The sequence below is a fragment of the Pimephales promelas genome, chromosome 18, assembly GCF_988280905.1.
Source record: "Pimephales promelas chromosome 18, fPimPro1.hap1.1, whole genome shotgun sequence".
Taxonomy (NCBI): Eukaryota; Metazoa; Chordata; class Actinopteri; order Cypriniformes; family Leuciscidae; genus Pimephales; species Pimephales promelas.
Window position 1 is genome coordinate 19,353,720 of NC_142786.1, and position 14,842 is coordinate 19,368,561.

At 35.1% G+C, this 14,842-nt stretch overlaps 1 protein-coding gene across 2 annotated transcripts in view; it reads left to right on the forward strand.

Annotated features, from left to right (window-relative positions):
• Positions 1 to 14,842, forward strand: part of eif3hb (eukaryotic translation initiation factor 3, subunit H, b) — a 105,449-nt gene that overhangs the window by 60,432 nt on the left and 30,175 nt on the right. For both annotated transcript variants that reach the window (XR_016147387.1, XM_089122971.1), the window contains exon 5: positions 38 to 187. Coding sequence is in view for 1 of the 2 variants with exons in the window: in XM_089122971.1 (XP_088979097.1) it covers positions 38 to 187 (150 nt within the window). In the remaining variant the exon portion in view is untranslated. The remainder of the gene's footprint in view (positions 1 to 37; positions 188 to 14,842) is intronic.

Sequence of the window (14,842 nt, forward strand, 5' to 3'; positions counted from 1 at the left end):
GTTCTGATGCTTGTCGATCTGCTCTCTGTGTGTCCAGGCTGAAGAAGGCTAGCGTGGGATTCGAGAAGATGTTCGAGGAGGTGCCGATTGTCATCAAGAACTCTCATCTCATTAGTGTTCTCCTGTGGGAACTGCAGGACAAATCCACAGCAGCCGATAAACACGAGCTCCTCAACCTCTCCAGCAGGTCTGAACACACACACACACACACACACTGCAGCCGATAAACACAAGCTCCTCAACCTCTTCAGCATGTCTGAACACACACACACACACACACTACTATACAAGTATCAGTTCTATACTATGAGCTAATGGTGACTTTCATCACACATGACAGTTCACAAGCGGCTTTACTCCTGATTGTGACAGAAACCAGACATCTCCTACCTTTATCTGACAGAGCAAATGTGCGGATGAATTTAAAGACACAATTTCCAGGGAGGGTTTTACTGCACACAGAATTCATCTCTCTTTATTAACCATCGCCACTGGCACCTGAACATCACGTCTGCAGCTCACCTTCAGTAAGCGCACCGAAACACATGCAGGAGCGCTTATTTTAGCGTTTAAAAATCCATAGGTGTCCGTTTGTGAGGACTGTGATCCATTTCTGCAATAAAATAGAATTTCAGAAGTTTAATTTTACATATTTTTTGGTATTACCATTCTAATAGTTTGGGGGTCAGTAAAATAAAAAATAAAATAAAAAATTATGATTTTCTATTTATCAAATAATCCTAAAAGAAAATTGAGTAGCACAACTGTTTTCAACATTGATAATAATCAGAAATGTTTCTTGAGCAGAAAATCATCATATTAATGATTAATATAAAAAAATAAAATAAAAAATGTAATATATTAAAATGACTGTAAACCCATGGTGACATCCAACCAGTCAGGGGCATATAATTTAGTAGGGACGCTAGGGACGTGTCCCTACCAATATCCAGTGACACTGGTAGATCCCTAGCAATAATTTCCATCAAAACTTAAAATATATTTAGAAATTGATTAGGGCTGGGCAAAAAATAGATTTTACGATTAATCGGTTTTTTTGTTTTTTTTTTAAATGTGCTCGATTCAAAATCATTTCTCAACGGCCACGAATCTTTTTCCAAATTAAGGGCCTGGATTATATTTTTATCCCTGGATTATATCGCTTTAACAGTAACAAACACGCAAAATTAATTTCAAAACTCTGGTCTTGAGTAACCTCGTAAAGACAGTCGGTTATGTCTTAAATTGGCATTAAACGCATGTGACAGACAAACAGTACTATAATGAGACAGAGATCCGTGCACTCGTTCTTAAAGTGAACGCAGCCAAATGTGTCTATCATTAATTCGGTTGTCATAACAACATAATATAGCATTAATTGTAAGCAATCAGAATTAAAAGCCTATGTATTTAAAAGACTATCCAGTGTTATTTTACATTGGATTACTTTATTCAGTTTCTATAGTATTTCTGACATACCAAAAAAAAAAAAAAAAACTACCCCAAAATGTCTCTTTATTTGTGTTTTTTTCTATTATATTTATTTGTGCTACTCTTTTCAATTTAATTCAAAGATTGAAATCAAGCTTCCATGTGTTGCATAACTCTTAACTCTTAACAAAAAACAAAAAAACAAAAAACATTTAGGTAAGATCAATGTAATAAAAAAAAAGTCTTAATATCTATATATTTATTTATCTATATCTATCTTAACCCTCTGGGTTTCTTCGGTCAAAAATGACCGAAAACTGTTACGTTTTGAAATGTTTAATTTTTTTGCTTGATCGGATCGGGCTGAAACTTGGTGACTTTTGTTTTATTACCTATATGAACACACAAAAAAAATCAAGGAGATGATTCTGATTTGTTAAAGGGTCGTAAAAAAAAAAGTCAAACTTAGCTTCCTCCCGGTCAAAAATGACCGACATAGGAAATGAATGGGAAATACGAAAAAATAGGAAAAATTTAGAGAAACTTTTGGTGGTACAAGCTACAGATCAGCAACTGTGCAGAAAAAAAGTGTACAGCATTGAAGGGGTGACACTCTCGAACATCAAGAGTGCAAATAAGACCACCCCCCCCCCCCCACACACACACACACGCACACACACACACACACACATACACAGATAAACTGGCAAGACTGCACCAGCAAATTTGTAGAATATGAAAAATAAAATCAATAAATGAGAAAAAAATCTTGCTCAAATGCGCACTCACACACACACACACACGCACACAGACATGAGAAATCATGTCTAAACCAACAAAAAGAATCAAAAAGCCTTTCTATGTATTTGAATAGGAAGCTATAGGCAGCCTACAGGCTGTACAGGACATTGCACACATGTAACTATTTTTTAAAGCCACTAGGTGGCGCTCTTCTACTTGAATTATTTTTTTTTTATTAGCTGACACTCTATTTTGATGTGAAATGTTGTATTTATTGAAAAAAATATATATATAAAATAAAAATATGTATATTAATTCTAATGGAAAAAAATAGCTCATAAAAATTATATAATTAATGCAAAGTATCATAAAAAATTCTAAAAATTCTAAATAATAATCATAAAATATTATAAAACAAAAATATATTTGAATGGTTATCCTGGGAAGAAGTAAAGTAAAATTTTAAGGCTTCGTCCGTTTTTGACCGGGAGGAAGCTAAGTGTAACCCATTTACGAAGAAGCCCAGAGGGTTAAACAAAAAATAACCTGATCCTGTTTGATCAAGCTGTGCGACTGTTCTGACTTTTTTGCATCTTGCATCAAAATCCTGTCTATTCATTGTATGCATTTAGTGTATAGTTTACCTAAAATAAAAATAATTTTATTTACAGGTTTGTGGCTCTTAATTTCTTTGTAGCCTATTAATTAACCACTAGTAAACTTATGTCCACTGTTCTTTTATATATATATATATATATATATAAATATAGGATTTGTATTACATCTATATTCATTAGTCGAATCGAGAATCTAAATCGAATAGATCTGAGAGCTTTCGAATCGAAATTGAACATGTGAATCGATACAGCTCTAAAATTGATGTCCCCGTCCCCACCAATTTCAAAATCAAACCTACGCCTCACAAGTGCATATGTTTCCAGGACCCTGACAGAGACATTGGAGGAAAAGACTCGTTCGAAGCGTCCCGGGTGTGTTTGAAGACCCTGCTCTTCTACGCTCTTGCTGTTGAGGGTGGAATGATGTTTGCTTTGAGTATTCTTGAGTAAATAGATAATTGATTACCCCTGGTTTGCATAGATGGGTCATAAGTGGGTAAGACACATGCTTTTGGTGTGAGAGACCTGGGTTCGAATCCACATTGAGACACCAATTGAGCAAGACACTTAACCCCTATTTGCTCCAGAGGCGTACGGCCTCTGACATATATAGCAATTGTAAGTCGCTTTGGATAAAAGCATCAGCTAAATGTAAATGTAATATTAAAGTTAATTCAGCATCGGTCGGCTAACAGAAGCAGTCAGCTTTTTATTTTGCACAAAAAGTATTCTTGTCGCTTGTTAAACTTAAGGCCGCTATTTTAGTGACTACAATGTCTTTAATAACTTTCTGAGCCGGCAAGTTTCAGTTACAATAGAAGCCTATGGAGGAGTGAGACCGCTCTCAAATTTAATCAAAAATATCTTAATTTGTGTTGCGAAGATGAACGGGGTTGAACAACATGAGGGAGAGTTATCCTTTTTGGGTGAACTAACCGTTTAAATCATAAAACGACAGATTTAGAGGGAATGTTTTGACAACATTGACGTCACTTTCCCGCTGGAACAACCCCCCTCAGCCTGACTGAGTGGCAAAAGATCTGCTGCGTGACTGGATTTAATAGGGGAAACTGCGAAAATACGACTAAAACGAACAATTTTATCAATTTAAACTAAATGTTGGAGTCAATATAGTGTTCCTTACAACTTACTAAAGATCCAGTGATCCATGGATATTGACATGCAGCCAGGAATCTTGTTGCCTGTCATTTATGTTTGCCTGATTTCAACACCAGGGAAATAAAAGCAATATAGACCTAAATATACAGCAAATTTGCCTGTGAACGCTTTATATAAATACAATATAGGTAGGTCTAAATCCGGGTGATCACTTATATCAGTGTTATACATAGCCTATATACATATCATCATATCGTCCAGCCCTAAATCTTTATTGTTTTTTACTACAGCGTCCGTAGATCGACTGGTAGAGACTATTTTTCAAGGATGCTTCTTCCTGTATTCGCGAAGTTGACTGTATGTATAAAATATCTTCTTATTAAACTGTATGGACACTGACAAAGTTCTCAATGCTTCGGTTTGCATGTAGGGACCCTTATTATGCTGCCGTGTTAGTGTGGGGCTATTTTGAGCCTTGTTAGTGGTAATAACAAGCGATTTTTATTTGTCATTACTCTATGCCCTATATACTAGCGTTATACTAGCATTATAGGCTAAACTGTTTTTAGAGATAAAACAATTTACATTCGGCAATCATGAAAACAAATCTCGGATAACGGTTGAATGTGTAATTAGACCAAAGGTTCATTTTGCGCCGGAGTTGTCCTTTAACGCAAACTCATTTTAACTCATTTTTTTATCGTGTGATTAACTGTCTTTTTGGCCTAGAGAACTTCATAGTTTTTTTCACATGCTTTTGCAACAATTTACCCAAAAGTTAATAAAGACATCGTTAAAGTAGTCACTAAAATAGCGGCTCAACCTTAAGTTTATCAAGCGACGAGAATACTTTTTGTGCAAAAAAGCTTACTGCTTCTGTTAGCCGACCGATGCTGAATCAACTTTATTATTGCATTTACATTAGCTGATGCTTTTATCCAAAGCGACTTACAATTGCTATATATGTCAGAGGTCACACGCTGTGCTGAAACATATTCATTTCAATGGCTTGCACTGCACAATGATGTTTTGTTGCTTCATCGACCAACGCGCAAGCGGATTTAGCTAGACCTGAAACAAAACAACAGGCACGCCACACACACTTGTTTAGGCTTGCGAGTCGGTGTGGTGAAGAGATGAGTCCCATCTTAGGACCCCATTAGTATGCTTGATCTAAATCTTTTCTTGCGATAAATTTGTAGCTAACGTGAAAAGAAGTTTTGGCGTTATGTTTAGCTTGAATGCTAAATCCCGCTGCTATGTCCAAGATAAGATAAAAGATAAAAGCAGCATTTGTACACTGTAAAAATGAATATGCTTTTTCTAATCAATAAAATTGTGGCACCAGATTACAAACAATATTATTATTTAAATTCAACAAATTAGAATTGAGTAATAATTAATCAAATTATTCCTTAAAAGTTAACCATTTAAAATGAGCAAAGTTTACACCAAAAAATTAAACTAAAATATCTGAATAACAGACAGATGTCAAAGATTAATTAAAGGGTTAGTTCACCCAAAAATGAAAATGAAGTCATTAATTACTCATCCCCATGCTGTACCAACCCCGTAAGACCTTCGTTCATCTTTGGAACACAAACAAAGATATTTTTGAATGAATCTGAGAGCTGGATCAGTCCTACATAGACTGCCTAAGGGACTGCCTCTTGACGGCCCATAAAGTCATTAAAGAAAATGTTTAAATATTCCATGTGACTACAGCGGCTCAATTATAAGTTTATCAAGCGACGAGACTACTTTTTGTGCGAAAAAAACATAAATAACGACTTTATTTGACTATTCCATTACTTCCTTATGGGCGCATGCGCGAGAACTGAGATGACGATGTTCTTCTTCGACTACTTTTGTTACCGGCTGCTCACCGCTAGGAGTATTACCGCCACCTACCGTATAAGATGATGATCCATATATAAGGCGCTCCGGATTATAAGGCACACTGTCGTTTTTTGAGAAGATTAAAGGCTTTTAAGTGCACCTTATAGTGCGGAAAATACGGTAATTGAAAAGCGTATGTACAGGGCAGATCTTCCTCTGCTTGCAAACAGAAAGTTTTGCGCTTCCAGCTATATCAGCACGTCATCTTATACGGTAGGTGGCGGTAATACTCCTAAGCGGTGAGCAGCCGGTAACAAGAAGTAGTCGAAGAAGAACATCGTCATCTCAGTTCTCGCGCATGCGCCCATAAGGAAGTAATGGAATAGTCGAATAAAGTCGTTATTTATGTTTTTTTCGCACAAAAAATATTCTCGTTGCTTGATAAACTTATAATTGAGCCGCTGTAGGCACATGGAATATTTTAACATTTTGTTTAATGACTTCATGGGCCGTCAAGTGCCAGTCCCTTTGGAAGCCTATGGAAGATGATCCAGCTCTCAAATTTAATCAAAAATATCTTAATTTGTGTTCCAAAGATGAACGAAGGTCTTAAGGGGTTGGTACAGCATGGGGGTGAGTAATTAATGACTTAATTTTCATTTTTGAGTGAACTAACCCTTTAAGAACTCTTTATTTTAAATTGCCAACATTGAAGACACCTGATGTCAACAAGCAGAATCACTGAAGGAGAAAACCATCATTTTAAAACAATCACCGATTACCATAATGGTGACTTAAATGTACTTTTTTTGTTACGTTTTACTCATTTTAAATGGTTAACTCTTAAGGAATTAATTTGATTAATTATTACTCAATTCTGTTGTTAAATTTAATGAATAATATTGCTTGTAATCTGTTGCCGCAATTTTTTTGATTAGATAAAGCGCATACATTTTTACAGTGTATAGCACTTTTCATAGTAGGTTGCGTCAATAGCAGAGGAGAAAAGGCAGTGCAAAGCAAGCACAAAGCAAGCTGATCCACTTTTTCATGTTGATGAGAGCATTAAATTAAAAAAAATGAAGAGACATTTAGAACAGATTAAAATGTGCGATTAATCGTGAGTTAACTGTGACATTAATGTGATTAATCGCGATTAAATATTTTAATCGTTTGACAGCACTAGTTTTTAGTAAAGTTTTTAGCTCGCTCCCTTTAAACGTCTCTTTTCTGTATAAAATAGTCCAATTCAACATTGAGATATCAATGTTAATATGAGCGCTTTGAAGAGGAGCCAGCTCGCTTATGAATGATCGTTGTCTATAAATCATCGTCTTGGTCAGTTTCCTTCTTCAGTTCCCCTGTTTGTCATCAGTGATCTCGCAGATGAGACAATACATCAGACCATATCAATATTTCACACACTTTTATTATTTCATTTCTTTTCCACTCTCATTTTTTCAATTCACTCGCCATGCGTAGCTTGTGAGATCTGTGAGGAAGTTTCCAATTATCGATTTAATCTATTAATTATTTTCGCAGCTATGGTTGAGATGATGCTTTTTGGGACAGAAACATTCATTTTTACTTCTGCTTTTTGGATTGTCAAAGGTCCAAGAGGGGTTTGAAGGTCTCTCTCAGCTGACTAGAAAGGGAATTTTATCTTTTTAATTTGTCTCTCTTAATTCGGCCTGCCAGATTTGGTGTTTCCGGATGAAAGGAGGAACATTCGCCCGGCTGAGGACTAGAAAGAATACATTCATAATTACGTCCCAACTGAACGCATTCACACACACACACACAGGACACATAACATTTTTTTTTATTATTATTATTATTGAGGATGTTAGATTCAAATGTAAAGTGTGTGAATGTACAGTATAAGGGGAAGAGTGTATTTTAGATGCTACAACTTAATTTAATATATAGTAATAATATATAACTAATATATAAAAAAAAAACAACTATACTAATAGACCTAATTATTATGATTTTTTATTTATTGTGTTCTTTTTATTTTATTTTAAAGAAAGGCTAGGTTCCATAAAAATACTGTGAACTGTTTATTTATTTTATTTTAATCCGTTTTTTAAATTTATTAAAATTTGATATTTTTTTATTTATTTATTGCAGCACATTTTCATGATTCTGACAGCCCTAACTGCATCTTTTAATAATAACATATTTTTTTTTATTATTGTTTTTATCTGTTGTCCCGGTCAACATCCTCAGATCTTTTTTCCTTTCCTTTTATTCAGTAAAACAGATGAATTTCTTATGATTCTTTCTCCAGTTTTTTTTCTTTCCTTTTAATCTCTCCTCTGTCTTCCGCATGGTCTCTCTCTCTCGCTCTCTTTTTCTGGACATGATTTGCTGTCTTTAAACACCAAAATACCAGAAACACTCTCAGACAAGGCGGATTTATCTGTGGCTTTTCTGTTTCGTTATTTTTCCTGATTTCTTTTTTGGGCTTTCTCTCCCTCCCTCCGGGTCGGGTTCTCCACATCTGTTTAAGTTATCTCTCTTCTCAGTCTGGCGTTTCCATAGAAACCAAAGCAAACACTGAACCACTGCAGTCTCACTGACACAATACCTCTCTTTCTTCTCTCTCTCTCTCTCTCTATCTCTCTCTCTCTTTAGTTAAATAAAAAAAGAATTATGAGTTTTACAGTGTGTTGGCGCAGATTTTAGGAGGGTGTGTGTGAGAATCCGTAAGTCTGAGCTCAACACTTTTATTATTTTCTTCTCTATACCTCTTTCTCGTGTTCCTGGCACCCTGGTAGTGTGTGTTTGTGTGTGTAACAGGGGGAAGCCCCGTGTCTTCTGTTACCACAGTGATTTAGACTGTAAATCTCTGCTCAGATATACATCTTCGCTGCTACACAAAGCTTGGGCTCTTGATCTGAAAATAAAATCAGCCCCCTCGGGTTGAGTCGAATCCATCACGGCTGTCAATGCAGTGGTGTTAGACTTCATCTGTGCTGAATGTGGCTCCCAAAACCACTAAACTCCATGATCCACTATCCCAGAGTGCTTTGCTGGACTTCATTGACTCTCCTCAATGATCTGGATGCTTCATTTGAATCTGTTTGGCCTTAAGGCTCCCTTTAATTGTCCAGGAATGAGAGCGAGTTTCCTCCACATAAATCCAAGAAGTCGTGACTGTAGAATAACATGTGTTTCTGTCAGCCCGCAGTGTCTCTGTGTTCATCCTCACCAGACATGATGCCATAAAGCCACCTCTATCTTTAATGCCTGTGTTATTGCGCTAACCAGTTTGTTTTGTCAGTTCTTTTTACCCGTGTGTCGTTTTCTCCTGTGACGCACTACAAGATATTCTGAGTACTATTGACGGCAAGTTGCTACTTGCATTTTTACTCGCATGCAAAACACAATGAAAGGGGAATGAAGCTTCACAAAGGACACATTTCTCTGATCAAAAAACTGCATTTGAGCTTGTCTTTGGTAAAATGTTATATAATGTAATGTAATAATGTAATGTAATGTTTCCCATGGGTCCTTGAAATCCTTGAAAGTTTGTGAATCAGAAAAAAAAAAAATTCAAGGACATTTTTTTGTGCAAGATGTTTTCTGGAAAAAATTCCATAATTTCCCCTCCTCTCCGCTAATGTGTTATTTCGACTGCACTTTGTGGCCAAACGTGTCCCCACACTGTAAAAAATAAAACTGTAATTTTACAATAAAAAAAAAAACGGCAGCTGTGGTTGCCAGAACTTTATACCGTCAAAAATACGGTAGCAACGTTATTGGTTTTACAGACTTAACTTAAAATTTACAGTAATAAACCGTATTTCACTATCTGATACAATATTAATTTACCAACCTATTGAAGTATTAATATCAATTTACATTTTTTCACTGTATTATACAATGAGTTGTTCTTTTTCAATTTCAAAAACTGTAAATCTAATGGTATTTTACAGTAAAATGACATTAAATATATACCATGACATCTTTAAATTTAGAAAAATTAGAATATGGTGCAAAAGTTCATTTATTTAAGCAAATGAACTTAAAAGGTGAAACTAATAAATTATATAGACTCATTACACGCAAAGTGAGATATTTCAAGCATTTATTAGTTATAATGATGATTATGTCTTACAGATATGAAAACCTTTCACAATATTCTAATTTTGAATTTGGGGTTTTCATAAGATAAGCCATAATCATCAAAATTATAACAAATAAAGGCTTGAAATATCTCACTTTGCATGTAATGAGTGTATATACTATATTAGTTTCACCTTTTAAGTTGAATTACTGAAATAAATTAACTTTTGCACAATATTCAAAAAATTTTGACGTTCACCTGTATATGGGCTGTATTATATTTTATTTTATTGTGTGTTTCTTTTTATTTATTTTTGTATATATATATATATATAATTTTTTTTTAATAATTATTTTATTTTTTATTTTATTTAGTCTTATTTAACTTAGTTTTCATTTATTTGTAATTTCATTTATTTAAAAGTTTTTTTGTTTAGTTTTAATTAGTTTTAATTTAATTTAGTATTAACTTATTTTCATTGAATGCGTTGCTCATCTTGTCAGCCTGATGTTGTGCAGACAGACCATAACTCTCACGTCACATCTGGATAAATTGTGTGACTCGTCTCTGATCTGTAGCTGTGTTCAGTGTGTGTTACTGGTTTCCTGAAGTCCTCATGGTTGATCATGTGACACGTTACTGTCAGTCTGACTCCTGTGTGTGTGTTTTGGCCAGTGTGTGTTGTGTTATGCTGTCGCGATGACTCCAGACGACCCACACCTTCCGTCAATAGTGTTCAGAAATAGAATGGTGTGATTTTAATGAGTCACAGTTCACATTTGCGGTCCACATTTACAGGCTCATGACGTTGATCACTCCGCAAAGTTTAACAGAAGATAAACATCCAACTGCTTTCTTAAGGGATGCTAATATTCACCGAGTCATCTGGTTTATTCATGACGCCCATTTTAGATATTCAGAGTTTTGCTTTGATTTGTTTGTTTCAGACAGAGCGAGAAGCAGAAATGGTGAAATGTTATTAAATATGCTAATGAAAGTCAGGAGATGCAGATAGTGCTGTGTGTGTGTGTGTGTGTGTGTGTGTGTGTGTGTGTGTGTGTGTGTGTGTGTGTGTGTGTGTGTGTGTGTGTGTTTGTGGGTAAATTAGGGACAACATTAGATAAATCTGACAAACTTCATGCTGGAGACAAGAAATGATTCATAAAGAATAATAGTTATTATTATTAAATTACTGAACATTATGGTCCATTGTTAGTTTATTACAGTTAAGGTTATTATAATCAACTAAAAATATTAAAACATTTTTGTTTATATGAAATAAATTTGAAATAAAATAAAATGTATATTAGTTGAATCTAAAATTACAAATGTTGCCCTGGCAATAAACTGAAATAAGTTTTAAGTTGAAGCACTAAAATTATGAACTGGAAATAAATTATTAAACTATTTTTTTTTGTATTTATCTAAATGGCAATATTTAAAAAACGCACATATAATTGAAGTACAAAAAATAAACAAAAAGTAACATAAAAATATAAAATGTAAATTAATTAAAAATATTAATTATTATAAACAACTGCAGTTTATGGTATGTTCTCAGTTAGATAGCAAGGTGAGCTTAACTGCTATTGTATTTATTCAAATAATAATTAAAATTGTTATTATTGCTTTAGATAGTAGATAAAGTAATAACAATAATAGTATAAAGTAATAAATAAAAATACAATCATTGTTAATGTTGTATATATTTATTAATTGATTGCATAGTTACCTTTTTTACCTACAAAAATGTATGAGATCAAGCAATAGTTAAGTAATTAAATATTGAAATAATAAATAATATTTAAATAAAAATAATTAAATAAAGTAAAATATGACCTGAAATAAATAATAATGCATGTGTGCAAGTGAACCTATACTTTTGTTGCACCTTTGGTTAGGAATGTATACAGTAGGAGTGTGTGTGTGTGTGTGTGTGTGTGTGTGTGTGTGTGTGTGTGTGTGTGTGTGTGTGTGTGTGTGTGTGTGTGTGTGTGCGTGCGTGCGTGCGTGCGTGCGTGCGTGCGTGCGTGTGCGTACAATTGTGTGTGTGTGTGGCCCTGGAAGACATTTTAATGTTTCCGTGGAGGACCGCCAGCTCTGATGAATGAGGGCAAGCATCCCTATATGACCTCCTTCCTTTACCAGCACCTCATTATTCAGAGTCCAATGAGCTCTATGGATCTTCTCTACTTCTGTGTGAATCACACACACACTCTCTCACTCTCTCTCACACACACTCATAGGCACGCACGCGCACGCGCACACCCACACACACACACACACACACACACACACACTCACTCGCTTACTCACTCTCTCTCTCACACTCACACACTCTCACACACACACTCGCACACTCACACACACGCTCACTCACTCCCTCACTCACACACACACATGCATTCACTCCCTCCCTCACTCACACTCACACACACACACACACACAAACACACACACGCTAACACACTCACAAGCACTCACTCCCTCACTCACACACACTTTCTCTTTTCTCTCTTGCAGTTTCCAGAATCTTGCTTTGTTGCCAGACGTGCAGAGCCAGACAACTGCAGCTCTTATCCTGTAGGGGCAGTTAAAGGGGATAAAAGTCTTCATGTGATTTTTATTTCTTTCTTTATGTTCACAGTGCAGTTATGATGGGGCTCACACACACTCTTCTCTGGAGATACAGTGAACAGATTCCCTGAAGTGATGAAGCCATCTCCAGCTCGGATCTGAATCGCTGTTCTCGTTCTCTGTCCTCGTTTAGCTCAGGAACAGAGCCTGGCTTTTGCAAAACATTTTATTTTAACATTCAGACGGTTTACTTTCTGTCCCGTTACTGTTAACTGACACGTTTGGGCATTTATTTATATGTTTACGTGTGTTATAGCAATAAACCACGAAGAGCATGATAAATTATGTCAATACCAGTGATGGACGGTAACACATATTTGTTCATTTTTCAAGAGTGAAAAACGTTTACTTTTATTTTACAACAATTCATGTCATTCCACGTTGTTTCAGAGAGCCATCAACTCACTGATTCAAATGATCCAATTCTTCAGTCAATGATTCACTGAGTTCACGAGTCTGACTCGAAATGAGCCAAAACGGTCAGATATTTAATGCTTTCGCATTTACCGTCTTTTTACATTTACATTTTTATTTTTTTATTTTTGCTGTCTTTATCTAATGCTATCTAAAGTTAATCGGCTCAAGTCATCAACTCACTGATTCAAATGATCCGATTATTCAGTCAATGATTCACAGAGTTCACGAGTCTTACTCGAAATGAGCCAAAACGGTCAGATATTTAATGCGTTCTCATTTATCGTCTTTTTACATTTACAATTATTTATTTTTGCTGTCCTAATCTAATGCTCTCTAAAGTTAATCGGCTCGAGTCATCAACTCACTGATTCAAATGATCCGATTCTTCAGTCAATGATTCACAGAGTTCACAAGTCTGACTCGAAATGAGCCAAAACGGTCAGATATTTAATGCGTTCTCATTTACCGTCTTTTTACATTTAAATTTTTTTATTTTTGCTGTCTTTATCTAATGCTCTCTAAAGTTAATCGGCTCAAGTCATCAACTCACTGATTCAAATAATCCAATTCTTCAGTCAATGATTCACTGAGTTCACGAGTCTGACTCGAAATGAGCCAAAACGGTCAGATATTTAATGCGTTCTCATTTACCGTCTTTTTACATTTACAATTTTTTATTTTTGCTGTCTTTATCTAATGCTCTCTAAAGTTAATCACAACTTTAATAATCTAATAATAGTTAAATGTAATTTAATTTAAATGTAATTTAGCAAATCTCAAAATTAATATCCATTTTTAAACTCCATTACTAAATGGTGTGATGCTTAAATTCAATTGTAAAATTTATTTTCATTTTTTACTTTTAGATTTACTTTATTTATACAAATTTAATGTCAGTGTCACAGTCCGTCGTCTGCACCAGTCTGTCTTGTCATCAGCACTACACTTCCCAGGATCCTCTTTTCTCTACTCCCGAACTCACTCCCTCATCAGCCACCTGTTCCTCGTCTTGTTCATCAGTTTCACCTGTTTTCACATCATTAAAACAGGCCATAACTTATTTTATTGGACATTACTTTTAGCTTATAAAGGACGTCAAAGGAAGACACCAACGTCTGAGAATATTCCTCTGTTCAAAAAAGTTTGAAATCGAATAAATAAATAAAATTCCAGTCTTCAGAGTCACATGATCCTTCAGAAATCACTCTAATATGATGATTTGATGCTCAAGATACATTTATGATTATTATGTTGAAAACAGACTTTATAAATGTCTTTACTGCCACTTTTGCAAACCAGTGCATTCCTAAAGACTAATCTGGTTTTCTCAGGATTTGTCCAGCAGCTTTCGACAGATTTTTAGTGTTGCTTCACATGGACCTCACTGTTCACGTCAGTTGGTGTGTGTGTGTGCGTGTGTGTGTGTGTGTGTGTGTGTGTGTGTACATACATATTCATGCATGATGAAGAGCTGCTCCTGGTTTGTCTGTTCACTTCCACATATCCATCCAGTGTTTTCCCACATGATTAATGGAACACGCTGGTGAGGCTAATTTGTTGGTTTTCCAAGATCAGATGAAGCGCTTTTGAATACTTTTCCCCCATTGTTGGTCTTATGGAGCTTATGGCTGCTGTCCTGTTATTAAATATTAATCTCATTCTATTACAGATACAGTGGGATCTGTTTTGCATATCACATGATACATGCAAATGTTTTTTATGTATGCGGAATTGGATGAATTATTAATGAGAAATCAGCTTTTTTTTAAATTCTGTGTTACTCTGTTGATGGTTAAGATGTGCTTTGATCATTTGACGTTCCCATAAGATTTTGATCTTTATGGTGTTGCCGAGATACTGGAAGAGTTGTACATTTCTGATCATTTATTTGTGATTTTGAGCATATTGAGTTTTCAATAACAATGTGCTGTGAGCGAAAAAACTATATTAAATGAGTTTTGAATAA